This window comes from Syngnathus scovelli, chromosome 22, assembly GCF_024217435.2.
Source record: "Syngnathus scovelli strain Florida chromosome 22, RoL_Ssco_1.2, whole genome shotgun sequence".
Taxonomy (NCBI): domain Eukaryota; kingdom Metazoa; phylum Chordata; class Actinopteri; order Syngnathiformes; family Syngnathidae; genus Syngnathus; species Syngnathus scovelli.
The window spans coordinates 1,287,450-1,304,324 of NC_090868.1; the positions used below are offsets into that span (position 1 = coordinate 1,287,450).

The following is a 16,875-nucleotide window of genomic DNA, read 5'->3' on the forward strand; positions in this document are numbered from 1 at the left end:
TTATGAATATCCTGTTTATTCGTTTCATTCAAATGTTCCATGCACAAAAATAGAGGAAGAAAAAATTGATTTGGGTCTGTACGTATATTAGAATACAAATTGACATCTTGAGGTTACACATGATTCACCAAACTATAATACATTGAATATTCTTGATCCAATCCCGGTAATTGCTTTAATACAAAAAAAAAAAAAAAAAACAGGTTTCATAAGCTTCAGGTTGATCACTCGAGTTTTTTCAAGGCTTCGCACAATTTGCCCATTTCACCTGGAAGCAAAAAAGACGAAAAGCATGTTAGGAGGAAGCGGCGTTGTATAAAATCATGATATTGGCGCTCACTCTTGATGCTGTTGGCCAGGTTGCCCAGCTGCTGGGTGTTGTCCAGGACTTCCACGCTCTGAGTGTACGGGTTATAGCGCACCGAGAAGGGCCGAGGAATGGTGCCAGCAAACTTCCTGTAAAGCCCGCCCACTCAGCTCACCAAAATGTACGCCCGCCAATCGGACCACCGCCATACCTGACTCTGTCTTTGGCATCCTCAAAGCTTTCGGCGACAAAGTAGACCGGCTGGTACTCCGTGATCGGGTATTTCTGGACGCTGGTCTTCTCGGGGTCAAAGGGAAGCAGTTTAGGCTGGTCCGTCAGGCAGTACTGGAAGACGAGGAAGGTTCTCAGACACTCAGCGAGCCTTGACGTTCCAGTTCAAAGCAGGAAGTGGAGCATGATTACGGACTCGTCGGAGTGCACGTCCTCCGCTGATGCAACTTGACCTCCATAGCCGCTCTTTGGCCCACGCTGAGCCACTGAACCACTTTTTCCGCTCAGGTCGGTGACACGTAAAAGCCGAATGTACCACTAACCCACTGCCTGAGTCCAGACCCCGGCCCCCCTCGACGAGCCTACCTGCAGCTCTCCGAAGGACGACAGCAAGCCCGCTCCGAATGCTCTCGTCTCGTTGCCCTGCTTGCACAGGCCGAACTCGACGGTGAACCAGTAGACCTGACGCGCAAACAAAGACCCGGTTAACACCCGCTTGATGGAGAATGGAATTGCGGAAACCCACCGTGGCAAGTTTCTCAATGTACTCATCCGGGGCACCAAGAGAAGCAAGACCGATCTCCTGTTTGGAAGGATAAAGAAGTTAACGAGACTCAGGAAGAAGGGATCGGTCCCAGTGCTCGGTTCACCTGGGAGAATTGGGCGAAACCCGAATCGGCAAAGAGCGGGACGTGCCCCAGGAGCTCATGGCAGATGTCTCTGGAACAGAAACCCCTCACTGAGAACATCCCGCGTCATCCGACGGGAATCGGACGCCTTCGCTTACGGTTCGGGCGTGTACGTGGGCTTTGAGCCGTGGCGGATGTACTGCGTGGAATGGAAGACGCGGAAGGCAAGGCCGGCCAGGAAGTCCCGGGAGGAGAGCAAGCCGGCCACCGGCCGAAGTCGGAAACCGGTACAGGCTGCGGATGTGAGTAGATGTCAGATGACGCCAGATGATGCCGGAGCCTCCAAAACAGCGACTCTGAAGACCAGGCCACTCACACTGCAGGAAGCGAGACACGTCCTCGAGCTGCGGGATGTTGTCCTGCCTGTAACCGCAGTATTTCTCCAACAGAGGGAAGACCCGGTTGTGCTCACGGCAGGCGTGACTCGGGTACAGGGTCTTGAGTTCCTTGAACACGGTGCCCCACGTGGCCTTTTCGTCTTCTGTGTACTCCACCCGAGGAATGGGCTGTCCACTGAGAAGGCAAAGACGCAAACCTGAAGCACCAGAAAGCAACGAGGCAGAAAGACAACGTTCAATTACTGTCTGTAGTTGAAGGCGATGTCAGCAAACTCCTTCCTGCGGCTCCGGTACACCGGGTCTGTGAAGCCCTGGCGGACAAAAGGGGGAACGGCGTTAGATCTCACAAACGACGGGCAAGGCCGCAGCCTCGGACAGCACGAGCGCATGCAAATGCCAATTCAGATGAAGCCTTTGTAGAGACGTTTTCAGCGAATATATTTCGCTTTAATGACGGTGGCAAAAGGGAGCAATTATCTATAATTACAGGGGCTCCAATCAAAGCAATGACATCAATTTGTGTGTTTCCATGACAATAGGCCGGCCGCCTCTCCGCTCGTCTTTCATTGGCCGCGTAGGCGTCAGAAGATGCGCCCACCGACGCACGGACCCACAAATGAGTCAGAACTTTACCGGGTGATCAGCATCCAGCTCCGAGCCGTAACTGAGGATCTGGTTGGCAAAGCGGTCCAAGTCCTGGATGTCGTTGGGGAACCATGGCACTGCGGAGTAGAGTTTGGATTGAGTCCATACAAAAAAAGTCACGTGCCAAAAAAAGATACAGCCATTTTTATTTAAGACAAACTCCTTTCGATTTGGTCTCGTAGCAGCCCCAAGTACGGGAATTTGCGACAAGTCACGTCTTAACAAATGGCCGTCGCTCAACCTTTTGTGCGGCCGGAGCCGGAGAAATGGATAATGATGACGGAGATGAGCGTTTGGGCCGTCTTGACACTCGGCAGAGCCGCGCACACAGGCCATCCGCTTGTTCTGCCGGATTTACGACCCCCGCCAATTTCCATCTGCGCCGAAGGCCCCAGGCTACGCCGGGACAATGAGCCTCTAACAACGGGACCGCGACTCTCGTCTGGTCCACTTGACCCTGACCGGTAGTCGGCCGCAACCCGTCGGTCTCGGCCCGCCGTGACCTTGGCGTGTTCCCTCCGGCCCGAGTTGAGCCCTGGATGGAAAGCACACAGAGGTCCCTTCTTCCCGCCGGGCCTGTTGGTGGCGAGTCGCAAAACTAATGTCATTCTGGAAACGACTAATAAAGGGGTCAGCGCCGGTCGGGGTGGCCAGCCCACCCGTCTCGAGCGGGCCCGTGGATAAATAGAGCGGTTTGTCAGGACCTGGACCTCCTTAGCCGCAATACCCCGTTCCTCCTCTTGAGTGCGGTCATCAATCCTGATTGTTTCTCTCACCCGTGTCCTTCTGTTTGTTGCGTGACAGCTCGTGGACTTGGCCGCTGATCTGCGTGCGCAGGCCGTCCACGACTTCGTCCAAGGCCTGAGCGCAGTTGGAGTCCACGTTGATGAAGAACTCGTACTGCTCGTTGCTGATACGCGACGGCCGAGACTCGATGTGCGTCAGGTTGATGCCCTTCTCCTGCCACGAAAATTCCAATGTGAGTCCAAATAGACACCTTTGCACTTCCCTAGTTTGACCACAAGGTCGCGGCCTTTTGCTCTTGATAAGGATTTTTTTTTTTTAACCTCACCACAAATCAATTTGGCCCACAACACAAACAGTCCGTATCACGTCATGGAAATTTCCGAATGTGACCCCATGATGACCCCAAAAAATGGGTCACGTTGTTCAAACGGGTTAAAAGGAGCAAAAATACTTGGTAGATTATTGCCGTCTTTGTTTGACAACACCACTTGTTCGGTGATGTAACGCATCGTTGCGTAAACCGGCGGACAAGTCCAAACTGAGCTGAAACATGCCGCGACAATATGGCTTCCCAAAATGAAGGCTTCACTTATTGCTAAAAATAAATTTCATCTATTATTACAATGGGGTTGAAAATTCCACCGACACAACTTGCAATTTTGCCGCTTCTCCTCCTTTTAGGATCGGCATGCGAACACATTGACCTCGTTTACCGAGACTCGGCACGGACTATAAACGTGAAGTCGTAAGGATGCTCGCGAGCCCCCGGAAGGCATCTCGGCACGCCAAGGGAGGGGGTGTCGGCACTATTCTCCTTCGCGATAGGCCGCTTGCGACGGGAGGGCCTCCCATCATTCCCGCATCTGGTTCAGATTGTCTTAAGCCGCGTCTCGTTAAAAGCCGCGGGCCGCGACGTCCTTCGCGAGCCCCGAGAAGAACGCCACTGTTGCGAAGACGTCGGCGAGGTCAAAGGGCGGATGAAATTGTGCTGCACGGGCTTCTAGAAAGTCAGAACCACTCGAAAGCCTAAGATGGCATTTTTGACTCGTGGTTCCTTCGGGGCAAGGACGGCATTCTTGTCACTGCAAAGCTCCTTTGATTTTTCTTTTTTTTTTCTTTTTCGTGACACCGAAGTCCCTGCTCCGAAATCCCTAAAAGCCTAGTCAGGCTAACACATGACGGTCGGCGTGCGGCGTCACATGAGCGGCACGGTTGGGGCTCGTTCGGGCCGTTTTATGGAGGAGGCCCGGTCGGGGGGGGGGGCTCAGGGGGGAGGATCGGAAGACTGTGAGCTCATAGGTCCAAAGAGAATCAGTCAAGTGCTACACCCCTCCGCAAACCTGTCCCGGCCCCCGCACGCAAAAACACATTTTAACAATTTTAACTGTTCTCACTCCCCCCCCCCTCCCCCAGTTTGTGTGCGTAACCTCGACGATGGTGATTAAATAATACAAGTACTTATGATCAGGGGATGCTTTGAGAATAATTGTCAATTTTTGGCTATGTGAAGCCCTTTGAGACTGTTTGTGATTTAGGGCTATACAAATAAACTTGACTTGACTTGACTTGACTGCCGATCCGTGTTTGATTTGAGCAAAAAGTCACGTACCCAGGCTCTGCTAATCAATAAAATAAAATAAAAAAAACACAGGTCGTTAATGAGTAGCGCGAGCGGGTTAGCGTGCCGCCGCTACCCTTTCAAGTTAAAGACAACTGAACTCAACTTCAAAACGGAAAAGCTCGTTGTCGACAAGTCGAAGCGGCGACTCTTTGGGGTCACCTTCAGCCAGGTTGGCGGATCAATACAGCCGGCCCACGTGCCAGATAAGCTGCGTTTGTTTAGTGGTGGGGCCGCTCGGGAGCAACGTTTTGACCACAGATGCGTATTTATTTTTTGTTTTTTTTGTCCCTCTCAGGCAAAACTGGTTGAAATCTCGCCACCGACTTTGCCACGAAGTGAAATGAGACACCAATCACATGAAAGCTGCCGCATTCTGTGAGGTCATCATCATCATGACCTCCATTTGTTGACTTGTCTTTTCTCATTAGATGGAAAAGCAGAACTTTACCTCAAAGAGTCTGAGCGCTCGGGCCAAGGCGCCCACCTCCTCATTGAGCGAGAAGATGCAGGAGACCACCTCGCTCTTCTTGCTGGTCTCCTCCTCCAGGTACATGGAGCCGCGCCGCCTCTGGCAAGCACAACAACACCACACGTCTGCATCAATCGGAGTCTCGAACGATAAAAAAAAACGATGGAACCCCAAACCGTGATTAAAAACTCGTTTCATCGGCCGGTTTCATTTGGCTCTCTGGAATATTTCAGCGATTCCACGAAGCTACTCCAATTATTTTCTTTCAGCTTTTCAGGCAGAAAAAAAACAAACTTTTTTTCTTTTTTCAGCCTTACCCCTTTCTCGTTGTCGTTGGACTGCGCATCCCCGTTGACTCTCTTGTAAGCCGCGTCCATCGTCTCTTGACGTGCAGGTGAGCTGAGCCGACCGAGTGTGTTTGTGTGTGCAGCGTTTGCCTTTGCTGGATTTTGTTACGCGGGGCCGCCACTTATGACACGGCGGGTCATGTGACTCCACACACACACACCCACACACACACCCCTCTGCGTTGGCATGTGACGGGCCGCCGCTTGTGAGAGAGAGCTGCGGCGGGCCCATGTGGTCCGTCTGCTTGCGCTTGTGGTGGCGCTGACCTACAATTTTAACTCGTTTGTTGACCTCCAGAGTCTTGCGGGGATGTCAAAGCCGCCGAGCAGTTGCATCATTTTGAGTCTTTTGAGATTTTTTTTTGTTTGATTGTTTTGATTTGGAATTTTTTTTGTTTCTCGTCAAATAGTCCAATCCATTATTTTTTGTATTTCTTGTCAAACTTATTTCTTTTTAAATGGACAGGAAACTATTTTCCCCTTTAAAAATACAATTGATATTTTTCACAATTGATGAGTCCAGCTCTTCGCTTCGTCCAACGTGGTAATGAAGGCCCGCCGCAGTCACAAGCTAGTCAGTCGGCGAGCGCCCACGGCGGTGGTGCATGTGCTGTGCTTGGGTCAAAAAAAGTCGCCTTTCAGCCACAGGAGGGCAGCGGAGGACCAGGCGTGAGGCGCTCGCTCGCTCGCTCTGTGAGGCCCCGCCCACCACTTTGTTTGGGCGTCTGCACAGAGGCAAGAAGCAAATTTACGTTCCTTAACACAAAAAGGCCTCATCGGGATGCATTGTTGACTCACACCATCCATCCCCGATGGCCCAATATTTTTGTCCACAACATGGGCCCCGGCCGGGCCTCATCTCCTCCAAGATCTGGAATGAGAGCCACAAGTGTCAACAGGACGCGCTCGGCGCAGATGCACACTTGCTAATCTTGTTAGCATCCCAAACAACTGCGAGATTCAGATAAGATGAAGTGGGAGAAAGAGTGCTGTGACCCGCCCTCCCGATGTGGGGATCACCGCCCCGCCCCCTCCGATGGCACACAAAAGGTGTTAAGCGCTGGCAGGCGTGCTGCTCACTTTCACCTGTCACTCAACACTTCCTCCCTGGCTCAGGTGAGCGACGGAGCGCGGCCGGGACCCTTAAGGGGCTTCTGGCTGACACTGAGGGCTCGCAGCGAGGCCCAATGGGGCGTGCGAACGATTCTTCCAAAAGCTTCAAGCTGTTCTTTGACACTCCCGCTTGACATTTCCGTCAAAGCACGAGCGCCACGCATTCAGCTGGCACCTCGCTTTCATTTCCTGTCCTCAGGTGTGTGTGTTTGCTCAGCTTTTTCAAGCGCAAATCGATTCCTGTAACACAAAAGACATCATCGTAACGAGAAGACGATGACAACACGTCTGCCCTGTGACGGGATCGGCCACTAGAGGGCGACGGTCGCCTGCCGCCCGTGTCTTTTTTTACTTTTTCTTCCCCGCTAATCCACAGCGGCCCCTGTTGCCGTGGCGACGCGCCACCGAGCAGGTGACGCATTGACGGCGAGCAGATGGTTCCCCGCCGAGGTGAGCGTGGAGACCGGCCCACAATGCGTCCATATTCATCATAAAGTCGGGGCCGACTGGCTCAAAGTATCAACACTCCACTTGATATTTACTCACCGCGTGCTTTGTGCCAGGCCGCATTCAAAGGCCCCAAAAGTAGTTTTTGTGCGGCTGTAAAGAGCGTGACAGGTTATTTAAAGGGGCCACCGATGAATAGAAAGTGTTGCATTCGGGGGCCTACTGTACATTGCGGCGTTGAGGCCGGCAGATAAAGTCAAGATCGACAATCGGGCCGGGCCTCTCTTGCAGGTGTTTTTGGCCTCTCGCTGGAAAAAAAGAAGACGCCACTTTTGCCCCTCCTCCCCAGGATCGTCTCTTTCTTCTGACTAACTCGCGAATAATCCGCCAACAATGCGGCCAGGCGCTGTGCAGTGGTTCACTTTTTTTTTTTTTTTTTGGGTGGAGTGCTGGTATTATGGAGATCAGCTATCGTGCCTCGGGACATTTTGGAGCGGGCCCCGCAGAGAGACTGAATGAAAAAAAAAACGTGTGGGTTTATGAAGTTTGCTGAAAAGCGCTGAAATGAAAAGCAATCAACTTTTTTTGTTTCTGTATGACTAAAATAAAAAGTGACACTCAAAAAAGAAGAGCGCTCAAATATAGAAATAATACCGTAGGGGGAAAAAAAAAAAAAAGGGCTATACTTTAGATTTGGAGGTGCAAATAATTTTCCCTGCACACCTGGAAGGCACAACAGAGGTGGGGGGGTCTCGATTGGTGGTGTGGTCTTTGTGGAAGGAGGGGCCAGGCTGCATTCACGGCCCACTATGATAAAGACGCACAGTGAGGCGCCATTCAAAAGCCCCGCGGCCATAATGGAGTCACTAATAGGTGGCCATTCAGCAGGGAAAGTGTTTTCTGGAAGTTTGTCTGGGGGAAGGGGAGGGTGACAATCACTTTGTCTGCAGTGTATATGAAATTTATGCAGCCACCCCTCCATCCAGCCCCCCCGCCCCCCCCAGCTTTGTCTCTCTTTTTTGCTGTCTTCTTTTAAAGTGCTGAATAGGCGACATGCATAGTTTGGAGTCGTCCTTTCATCCTTACTCGAAAATACATTGAATAGTCTCTTTTGGAGTGAGTTGAGTACATCCCCCCCCTGATTGCCCCCCCCCCTCCCCTCCCCTCCAGCTACATCCATCCCCAAAACAATCAACTACCCCATGTCTTTTGCTTCCTGGAGATGGAATGGCCCAATACTTTTGTCCATCACTAAAATGCTGTAATATCATTTTTTTTTTTATAATTGGCAAAAGAAAACTTTTTTTTTTTGCAGCTGATCACCAAAAAAACAAAAAAGTCATTCCTAGCTGTCAGGGCTTGACCACGCCCCTCCCGTCCGGGCGCCCCCTTCCGGGGTCCCGTGGCACCAGCCGGGGGGTCCAGACCTCTTGGACGAGCTGACTAATCTTAAAAAGCTGGAACCATATTGAGCCAGGCCCAAATAAATGGCGGCGGCGTGTCAAAGGCTTGAGCTGACAGATTGATGAGATGAGGAAATAAGGGAGCATGGCGGGGGGCGGCAGGGCGGGGAGCCGGCCGGCACAGGTCAGCGCCTGGCAAAGGGCGCCGCCCGGTGCGCGCCGGCCCCAAAGCCCTCGTAATGCGACCGGCGGGTTGTTTTTGTGTGCGTGATGTGTGATGATGGGTTTATTTCACACCGGCTTTGTCTTTAGGGAAGAGAAAAGCCAGCGTTGCTCTTTGACTCGGCGTGCAAACAAAACCCACGCAACAGTCAACCTCGATTATAATCGGTTTTGTTTTTATTTTGCAGGTGATTAAAGAAAAATATCCTCTTTGAGAAGGTGAGTTTGCCTTTTTTTAGGGGGGAGCTTTAAAAAATAGTTTCATATTTTTAATTTGAGTTTTTTTCCCAATTTTTTTTTTGTAGCTGCACACAAATGCACTAAAAATGATCTTTCATTTTTAGAACGTATCTTTTTATTATTTCAATTTTATTTTTCAGCTTGCAGGTTCTTGGGGGGGAAAAATCTAATTTTGCAAGTACTGGATTTTAAGTTTTCATTCAAATTTCTTTCTTTTATTTTTCTGCAAAACAAAACTCCGCTTCATTCATTTAATTCAAGAAATATACAAACTCCACTCAACTCTCCACTTTTTTTTTTTTTTGTTGCTAAAAAGGATTTCCAGCATAGAATATCTTGTTTGATGACATTCTGACAAAAAAAGGCCACATTTTTGGGGGTGTGCCTTAGCAACGGTCATTGTGGCTCCTGCGTTACCCACAATCCACTGCAGCGCCCCCACCGAGCACTTTTTCCCCCCGGCACTCTCGCTTCTTTAAGTCGGGAAGTTAAATAAAACTTTTTTTTTTCCTTCGCTGTTTGCGGAGGTGGGAGAGAGCTTTAGTCGCGCGTGCTGCGGAGGCGGGGGTGTTTGTTGTGGTCGTCGTGGCAACGAGGCCCTCAGTGCTCGGCGGGCGCAGTTAATACGACACCGGCGTGCCGTTTAACTGGATTTTGCACGTCACAAAATGAAGCAGCTCCACTTCGAGACGCACTCTACATAATAAGCTTTAGCGTGCACGCGCACACACACGGCCGGCGGCCGATTTGTGTGCTTGATAGGCTGCCTTGTTTGCACACAGCTTCGCCACTATCTGACCTTAATGTAATTAAGCGCCGGGGACATTTGTGGGGAGGACGCAAGCCGACCCCTGCTTTGTCTCGCCACCTTTCGCCTTTGGCACGGGAAAAGCCTCGTTATATCGGTATATTCTCCGTGCGCAAACAAGCTCGGCCTTGTCCTCGAGCGGGATGATGCGGAAATGACCGTTTGCACCAAAACGTGGCGAATGGAAGCGCTGCAGTCCAAGCGTGGTAATAATTAACACGTGTGAGCTATTTGAGGAGGCTTCACCTCCCGCTGAGAAACACTTTGAAGAGTTTGCAGATCCAGTGTTAAGTCGGGGACGACATGTCTTTGTCGGCTGCCGGAAACGCCGACTTGAGGCGTCCTCGAAGGCTTTTGCTCAGGCGGCCCGTCGTCAGCCGGCCGCCCGAGACGCTCGGGGTGAGTCCGACAACCTTCGGCGCCGGGCATTTTAGAGCGACTTGGATTCAATTTGGCAATTGCTTGGCTGCAAATGCCAGAATCCAAAGAGCAGCAGGACAAAAGCAACAAGGTTGGTGGATGAAAGGAGCAACTTCTGCAAGCCCATGCCGGCTGGGCCCATGGCTCAGATTGGAGCCAGCCCGCCCGCCCGCCCTCTGTGCACCTCTGTGACACTAATGAATGTTAAGTAGGTTATCTACTGGTGCGCCACCGGCCCGACTCTTTGTCAGCTCGGCTTTTGCGGCCCCCCTCGGAGACCCCCGCCTCCCTGAAAATCACGCCGATCGTCGGCGTATTGATCCGGAGGATTGTGAAGCCTAAAAGGAGCTCTGTTGCACCAGCAGGGGGCATCAGTGACTCCCGGAGCTCATTTCAGGGTCACGGAGTCCTTGCAGCCGTCCTGACCCGGACCCGGACCCCGACCGGCACGCAGAGCAACACCCGGCGCCTGAATGGTATTTGCCGAGGATTGCTCGGATGCTCACGTCGGCGCTTGATTGCGGCTGACCTCTCGCATGCTGAGCCGCTCGCCCTCCCTTCTTTTGTGCACTGGAGGTCCTGCCTTTTTTGGGATTCTGTTTTTTTGTCCTGAGGTCGGCCACTGTGTTGTTGTCTTCACGCTGCAGGCAATGTGTTCTTTCTGCTATGCATACCTTGGCCATGTGGGGGCAGTACAATGCACACATGGAGATGGTCAAAACCACTCAATAAGCAGAAATAATATTTCTTCACAGAGGATAAAGAATATATGGCCGCGAGTGTACGCATCTCAGCGTGAAGACGTCGAGGTTGTAATTTCCTCCAAAGCTGCGGTGTGAAGTCCCCGGGGACCAAAGCGTCGACTGCTGGCTTTGTCTTCCAGCGCCTGCTAATCAAACCCTGATGAAATGCCTATTAATAGGCCCCAGTGGCAGGCTGCGCAGTAATCAGGCGAATTAATAAAACATCCCCAAGTGGAGAGGCGAGCTCCCCGAGGAGGCCGAGCAGATGGCCGCGGGAGTCAAAAAAGCATCCGATGAGCTCCAAATGGGTAATTCGATCAGGCCGTGGAGCGCCACGTGAGTCACGTGGACAGGAAGTACCTGGAGGTGGACAGCGACTGCAAAATGCCATCTGCCGTCCGGGCAAAGATCTCAACGCTGCCCCCTGTCTTCCACCCACCTGCGGTGTCACCCCCACAAAAGAACCCCGAAGCGGAGCGAACCGCGCCGAGGGCTTCGCCGCAGTCAGCCCGTGATGGATGAGTGGACACCGGGGCTCCTCATGGCGGACCCCCGGCCGGGCTGCTGTCCCTCCCGCTGAGGGAGCAGATGGAGCCCAAACGCGTCTGCCGCGTGGGACGACTCCATCAAGTGGTGGCGCTAATCAAGACAGAGGGCTTATTAATGAACTCCATCAATGTGTGTGTGTGTGGGGGGGGGGGGGTCTATCACTGTACTGGTCTTGTGCTGCAACTCTTAATCAAAACCATCAACGGCAACATTGTGTCTGTTTTGTGTTTGTTGCAGGGGCCCGTCTTTGTGTCTTTTGTCAGCAAGGCCGTCTTGTGGGAAAGGCCCGTCGTCTCCTGCCGGACTGTGAGTCCTCGCACACGCACAAGCATTTATGATTACGAACATTTGTAAGAGAAATGAAAGCCGCAAGATGCTAGCGTGCGACGTGCGTATCAAGCTAGCTCTCCCACTTGTCGCTCTTTTGTTGGGCGCGAGCGCTATTTAGGGTTGCCGTGGCGACCGCAGACTTCCTGTCTCGTTGTCCCGGCTAAACAAACAAGTAAATGGCCCGCGCCGGCCTCATTAGCATACGAGAGCGTGGTTGCCGCTCGTGCCTGCCGCCGCTGTGACTTTGTCGCCCGGGACCACGCGGCAGAATGCACAGGTGCCCAAACAAGTTGGTGGCAAAAGTGGCACTCGGCCATCTTGCGGGCAGGAAACTCAAAGTGCAAGCGACCTAACCGTGATTTGCATATCCACCTCATTTGAAGTCACATATCCCCAAAATAAGACAAAAATGTCAGAATGGTTCTTTGTTTTCATTTTGTAATTTTGAATGATCAAAATACAAATGTAGCACAAGGACTGAGACAAATGGAACCTGATGGACTCACTCCTGCCTCAAAGAGACTCTTAAGCCGCATCTGTGTGGTGTTTTTGTGCCGGGGCACGGCGGGGCACCGGCGGGGGGCTCCCGCAAAGCCAGCTCATTGTCTCAAGGCAGAAAGTTTCTAAGCTGCATGCGAGCCCGGCTTCTGACACCGGCCCATAATCACATTTGTGTCCTGGCCGCCACAATGCGGCCCAGTGTCGGGCCTCGCCGTTCGCCCGCCCGCCCGACCGCCCCTCGCCTTCATCCAGCGTCGCGGGCCCCCCCGAACCCCGCGGCAAAGCTAATTACGCCCCGCAGAAACACAAATCTCCCTGATGCAAAAAGTCACTTTTGGGGGCTTTAACCTTGTTAGGCCCCAAATCTGCTTTCTCGCCAAGACGCACGCGTGCGTGCGGACACAGACACGCTTGTGTCCTCGCCGGCTAATGAAGCGCGTCTGCATCGGCTCATGGAAGGTGGCCCGGCCCGGCCAGGCCCGGCCCGGCGTCCATCTGCAGGCCACACGGCCCGGACGCGCTTCCTGCGTGGGCTCGGACGGCGCGCCGGCGCTGCCGCAAGATGGCCTCTAATGAGGTTAGGCGGGGCCGGCCGGCGCGTGGGTTGCCGGGCGCCGGGAGGTCGCCGCGTTTCCCGGGTCTGGTGGATCAAGGCCATTTCATCTGGTTCCCACAAAAAAATAGAATTAAAGTCATTTAGATTTGAAATCACTTGGATAAAAAAGTTGACATTTGTCACCCAGTTGGACGCCGTGCACGGAAGCATCATAAAAGCAGCTTCAGGTTGGCGTGCGACATGCCCACACCTGCCCCCCTCCCTCGAGTGACAGGTAATGAAGGGGGGGGGGGGGGGGGGCGTCCTGCTCTTGTGCCTCACTCGTGTACATCACAAGAATGCAAATCTTTAAAGCCGCACATCTGAGAGCTTGAGATTTCCAAGCTGATCCTCCCTGTGTGAGGCTCAGACAGTGCCCCCCCCGACCCCCCCCAACCCTTCTCCATCCATCCCTCCATCACTCTGCTGGAAAGGGTGTGAGGCTCGCCTAAATCCAAGACAAACACATTTCTTCTTATTTGCTCTGGAAAGGTCACTGTGACTGTTTGTTCACCTTTTTAGGGCCGTCTTGTTTACTGTGGCACTCAACAAAACGCTGTAGTGGGTGTGGTGGCCACAAGAGGGCGACAGAGTTGCCTCGTGATATTTGAACTCCTTCAACTTGCATTTCATGAGGAATTCACTCATATATCATTAATTGTGGCTAAAAAGTTCAGTTAGAAGGACTATCATTTATTATTTTCCATTTCACAAATATTTTTGTATTTCTCCGCAGGCCCGTATGAGTCCCCAGCGTCCCTCCTCACTTTGTCCTCGCTTCTTGTCTCACATGAAGTCCGACTGCCAAGGCCTCCGACCTCCATGTATCCTGAGCTCCAAGCCGCCAGCTCAGCCTCCGTCCGCGGGCATACGGCCGGCTGCTCGCCCCTACCGACCGCCGCCAGGTGAGGCCGAATTCAAATACTACACTACGCCTCTTTGAAATGCATTCGCTTCAGTGCAAACACCGCCGCCCTGTTGGCGGACAAAATAGCCACACGCCGGGGCTAGTTCGGCGGCTCCTTTTTGATGTGAAGGCATGTCGTCGAGCCCTCACCTCAGCGTACGGGGAAAGGGGAGCGCGACGGGGGCCGCATATCTCGGCACGAGCGGCCCAAAAAGTCATTATTCCGCCATATGGCGGCGGGCTGGCTCACAATTGCCCCGAAGGAAGCCGGCGTGCCTCGTACGCCCCGACACATGTCATTTACCCGCGCGCGCTCAGCCCCAACAGATGGGAATGGCGTCGCATTGTAAGGGGAGCAGTGCAGCAATGTGTTCTCTTTATCCCCTGCGCTGACTCCTCATGGTGGAGGAAACAACAGGAGATTGTCCAGCCACCCCCGGCCCCTCCCTCCCAGCTCACGCACACACACACACACACACACACACCCCTCTAATCAGCGGTCCGCCAAGAAAGAGAAAGAGCCCTGAAAAGAATTGGGCGGTGTGCAAAAGGGGAAAGGAGAGAAAGGCCAAAGGGAAAGGGGGCGGAGCCATAAGGACTTCAACTGGTGTCCCTCAGTCTTCATTGTTGCGCATCGGTCGTAAAATGATGGAAGGAATGATAAACAGGTCACAATGCAAAACAAATTCAGGCTTGGGATGGAAAGCAAAAAAAGCTGACAAGAACTTGATTTGGAAACCTCAGCTCAAATTGTGGAGCTTCAGAGAAGTTGCAAAGAATTATGAACGCTTCAAACTCGCACTCACTATTACGGCAAATGTTTTTTAGCCGATCCGAATCTTGCGCCGGCCGTACTCCTGCTGGCTATTGTCAATTTGGGAATGGCGACAGCTGCTCCCGCAGAGTTTTTTCTTTTCCCGCCTTTTGTTGGCTCGCCCAGCAGGGGAACGAGCGTTGTCGCTTCGAGGCCGCTGGGAACGGCGATGTCAACCACAGATGAGCCGAGCGGCGCAAGAAAACAAAAAGCTTTTCTTTCTATTTGCCGCCGTTTTGTCTTTGAAGGGTCCGGCCACGGCCAAACCCACGGGAGAGCGCGTGAAGGCGTCCGATATGCCGTCGCGAACCGACCTCCCGTTCCGCCGTCATCCACCGTCGCGAGACCACACAGCAAAGTTCCCAAAGATGGACGCCGGCCAGCGAACGAACCCGAAGCGGGAGAACCCGACGGGGAATTCTGCTTCAGTCCGAGCGGGGCCAAGCGTTCCGAGGTCTCCTCAGACTTGGCTCGTCCGACGTCTGGTCTATTCAGCCATAGCACCGACTTGGCCGGCGGCCGCAGCAGCAACACATCTGGTTAGCTTTAGCTTTAGCCTCCTTTCTGGTCATTTTGTCTTTCCATAATATGAACTTTGCATCTCATTCGGCAGGAGATCCGAGGCAGCCGTCATCCGCATCACCAGGCCTTCCCGAACGATCCCACCGTCAACCGACTCCTCGGAACGCCTTGGTTCCGATTAATGCCGTCCCACCTGGACCGCCTAATGTTGGTGGTTCTTCGGAAAAGCCTGAGGACACCTTAGAAGGTGCCAGAAATTCCTCCACAGATGCCATCCCACCGTTGGACTCCCGTCGTGGTGTCTCTGCACTCAGTCCCATTTTAGCGAGCAGGAGAACCCCCTCTGCGGACCCCCGGCGCTGGCCCGTGCTGCCTCCCATTTCCCCCTTGAAAGGTGGGCTCACCCTCACATGCTCTTTATTTTCCCCGAAAAAAAAAAAAATTGTCAAATTTCTTGATAAGCTGCTACCGTTTAATTGAAGGCTCGGGCCCCTGACATCTGACTCCTTCCAGAACTCGGTGAAAGGAGGCAAACAATGTGCAAATTGTGTTGGGATTTTCTCTCTCTTTTTTGTCCCGGCGGAGTGCGAGCGGGGTGAGGGGCGTCGAGGGGGTCTGCGTCGTCGCCCGCTGTTCTCTCTCTACACGGCGTGTGTCACCGCTTCATTCATTTCAGCAGCAAAAAAAATGGTGGTCCGAAGCCATCTTTGGAATGAAGTGAGATCAGATAGCGACACCTCTGAGTGCCTGAAGGACGGCGGATTGCGTTAAACCCCGGAAGGCTTCCCGCTCTAGATCTCCCCAGCGATAACGACACCTTAGATGACGTCCTTGGGGGAGAAGCTCTGCTCTTTCACCCTAAACATGTTTAGTTGAACACACACGATGTACCTGCAACATGTGGTTGCAGGTCGCTGCGGCTCGACGGCGCCGTCACCGGACTCGGAACTCAGTGGCGTTCACTGCGACCCGTTTGAGGAAGCGGACGCCGTCGCCCCTTCGACGCCTTCGTCCCGCTCGTCTCTGGACCGAGCGGCCGACTCGACGGGCAGCGAAGATTGGCGTGGTAAGACGAGACTTTGATGGCACAATTGCTTAACCGGAGTTCATCAAATGGGCGCGTCTGCTGGCGACGGAACTCGCCGATGATCATGATGCCATTATGTCATTTTCAATTGATTCCATTGAGCTAATTCCGTGTCAATTAGCCACGCTGGCCTTCCTCCAGATCATCGGGGGCGAGCAAGCCAGCTCGTGTATCCAAATGAAGACTTCCCTCCTGGCTAATCCCCGACAAGGTGGTTAACCCGCTCGCTTGTCCCGACCGCTGTCTGACCCACCCGACCTTTGACCCCCGGGCGGTGGAAGGATCAGGGTGGGCCGCTGCCACAGCAACCATAGTGTCAAACAATCAACTCAGGGAGGGGGGCAAACCTCAAAAATATGAAGTAGAAGAGGAACGTAAATTCTTCAACTCGATGTTTTTTTTTAGTGTGATTCCAAATTGCATTCTGGACTGGACAGTGGGTGGTAAGGGCGGGATTAGCCCCCAGATTAGCACTCGGGGGCGGGCAGGGGGGATCTGCTGAGTGTCCTCTCATTCCACTTTCTGGCTAATGATGAAGCGGCGGCAAGTGTGGCCGTCCGTTATCCTGGGATTTCCTCTCGCAAAGTCCACAAAGCTTGTTGCTACCATGACACAACAAATCCATATCTCAGGGGACTTTCTCTCCCCTCCCCTTCTCTTCCCTTCCCTTCCCTTCCCTTCCCGCATACTTGGTGTCTACGAATTCCACCTCCGCACCCATCCAACGCGGGTCGGGACAGATTTGCATGGGCACCCTGCCATATTGTCACTGATCCGTAT

General features: G+C 53.0%; 2 protein-coding genes across 4 annotated transcripts in view; one reads left to right on the forward strand and one right to left on the reverse strand.

Annotated features, from left to right (window-relative positions):
- On the reverse strand, positions 1–5,493 carry pah (phenylalanine hydroxylase). The gene is made up of 13 exons (XM_049761210.1): positions 5,365–5,493; positions 5,027–5,146; positions 2,987–3,170; positions 2,199–2,287; positions 1,809–1,876; positions 1,544–1,740; positions 1,326–1,461; positions 1,189–1,258; positions 1,065–1,121; positions 905–1,000; positions 519–652; positions 341–456; positions 1–268 (listed from the first exon to the last, which is right to left on the reverse strand). Exons 1-13 carry the CDS (start codon positions 5,422–5,424, stop codon positions 225–227), a joined length of 1,371 nt encoding a protein of 456 aa, XP_049617167.1. The 5' UTR covers positions 5,425–5,493; the 3' UTR covers positions 1–224.
- The window catches only part of LOC125992290 (uncharacterized), a 25,400-nt gene continuing 13,590 nt past the window's right edge, over positions 5,066–16,875 (forward strand). Inside the window, exons 1-8 of one of the 3 annotated variants that reach the window (XM_049761204.2) lie at positions 5,066–5,125; positions 5,359–5,441; positions 8,768–8,798; positions 11,577–11,645; positions 13,502–13,670; positions 14,735–15,025; positions 15,100–15,402; positions 15,919–16,074. In XM_049761204.2, the coding sequence (XP_049617161.1) occupies positions 13,508–13,670; positions 14,735–15,025; positions 15,100–15,402; positions 15,919–16,074 (913 nt within the window). In that variant the 5' untranslated portion in view covers positions 5,066–5,125; positions 5,359–5,441; positions 8,768–8,798; positions 11,577–11,645; positions 13,502–13,507. Of the gene's footprint in view, positions 5,126–5,358; positions 5,442–8,767; positions 8,799–9,879; positions 10,027–11,576; positions 11,646–13,501; positions 13,671–14,734; positions 15,026–15,099; positions 15,403–15,918; positions 16,075–16,875 lie in introns of those variants that run through there. The other 2 variants (XM_049761200.2, XM_049761203.2) reach the window with 2 other exon arrangements.

Coding starts and splice junctions, on each gene's coding strand:
- pah (XM_049761210.1), bottom strand. CDS start 5,424: ATGGACGCGGCTTACAAGAGAGTCAACGGGGATGCGCAGTCCAACGAC. Junction 1,741..1,808: donor ATCGCCTTCAACTACAGACA/GTAATTGAACGT, acceptor TTGCCTTCTCAG/TGGACAGCCCATTCCTCGGG. Junction 1,001..1,064: donor ACATTGAGAAACTTGCCACG/GTGGGTTTCCGC, acceptor TTTGCGCGTCAG/GTCTACTGGTTCACCGTCGA.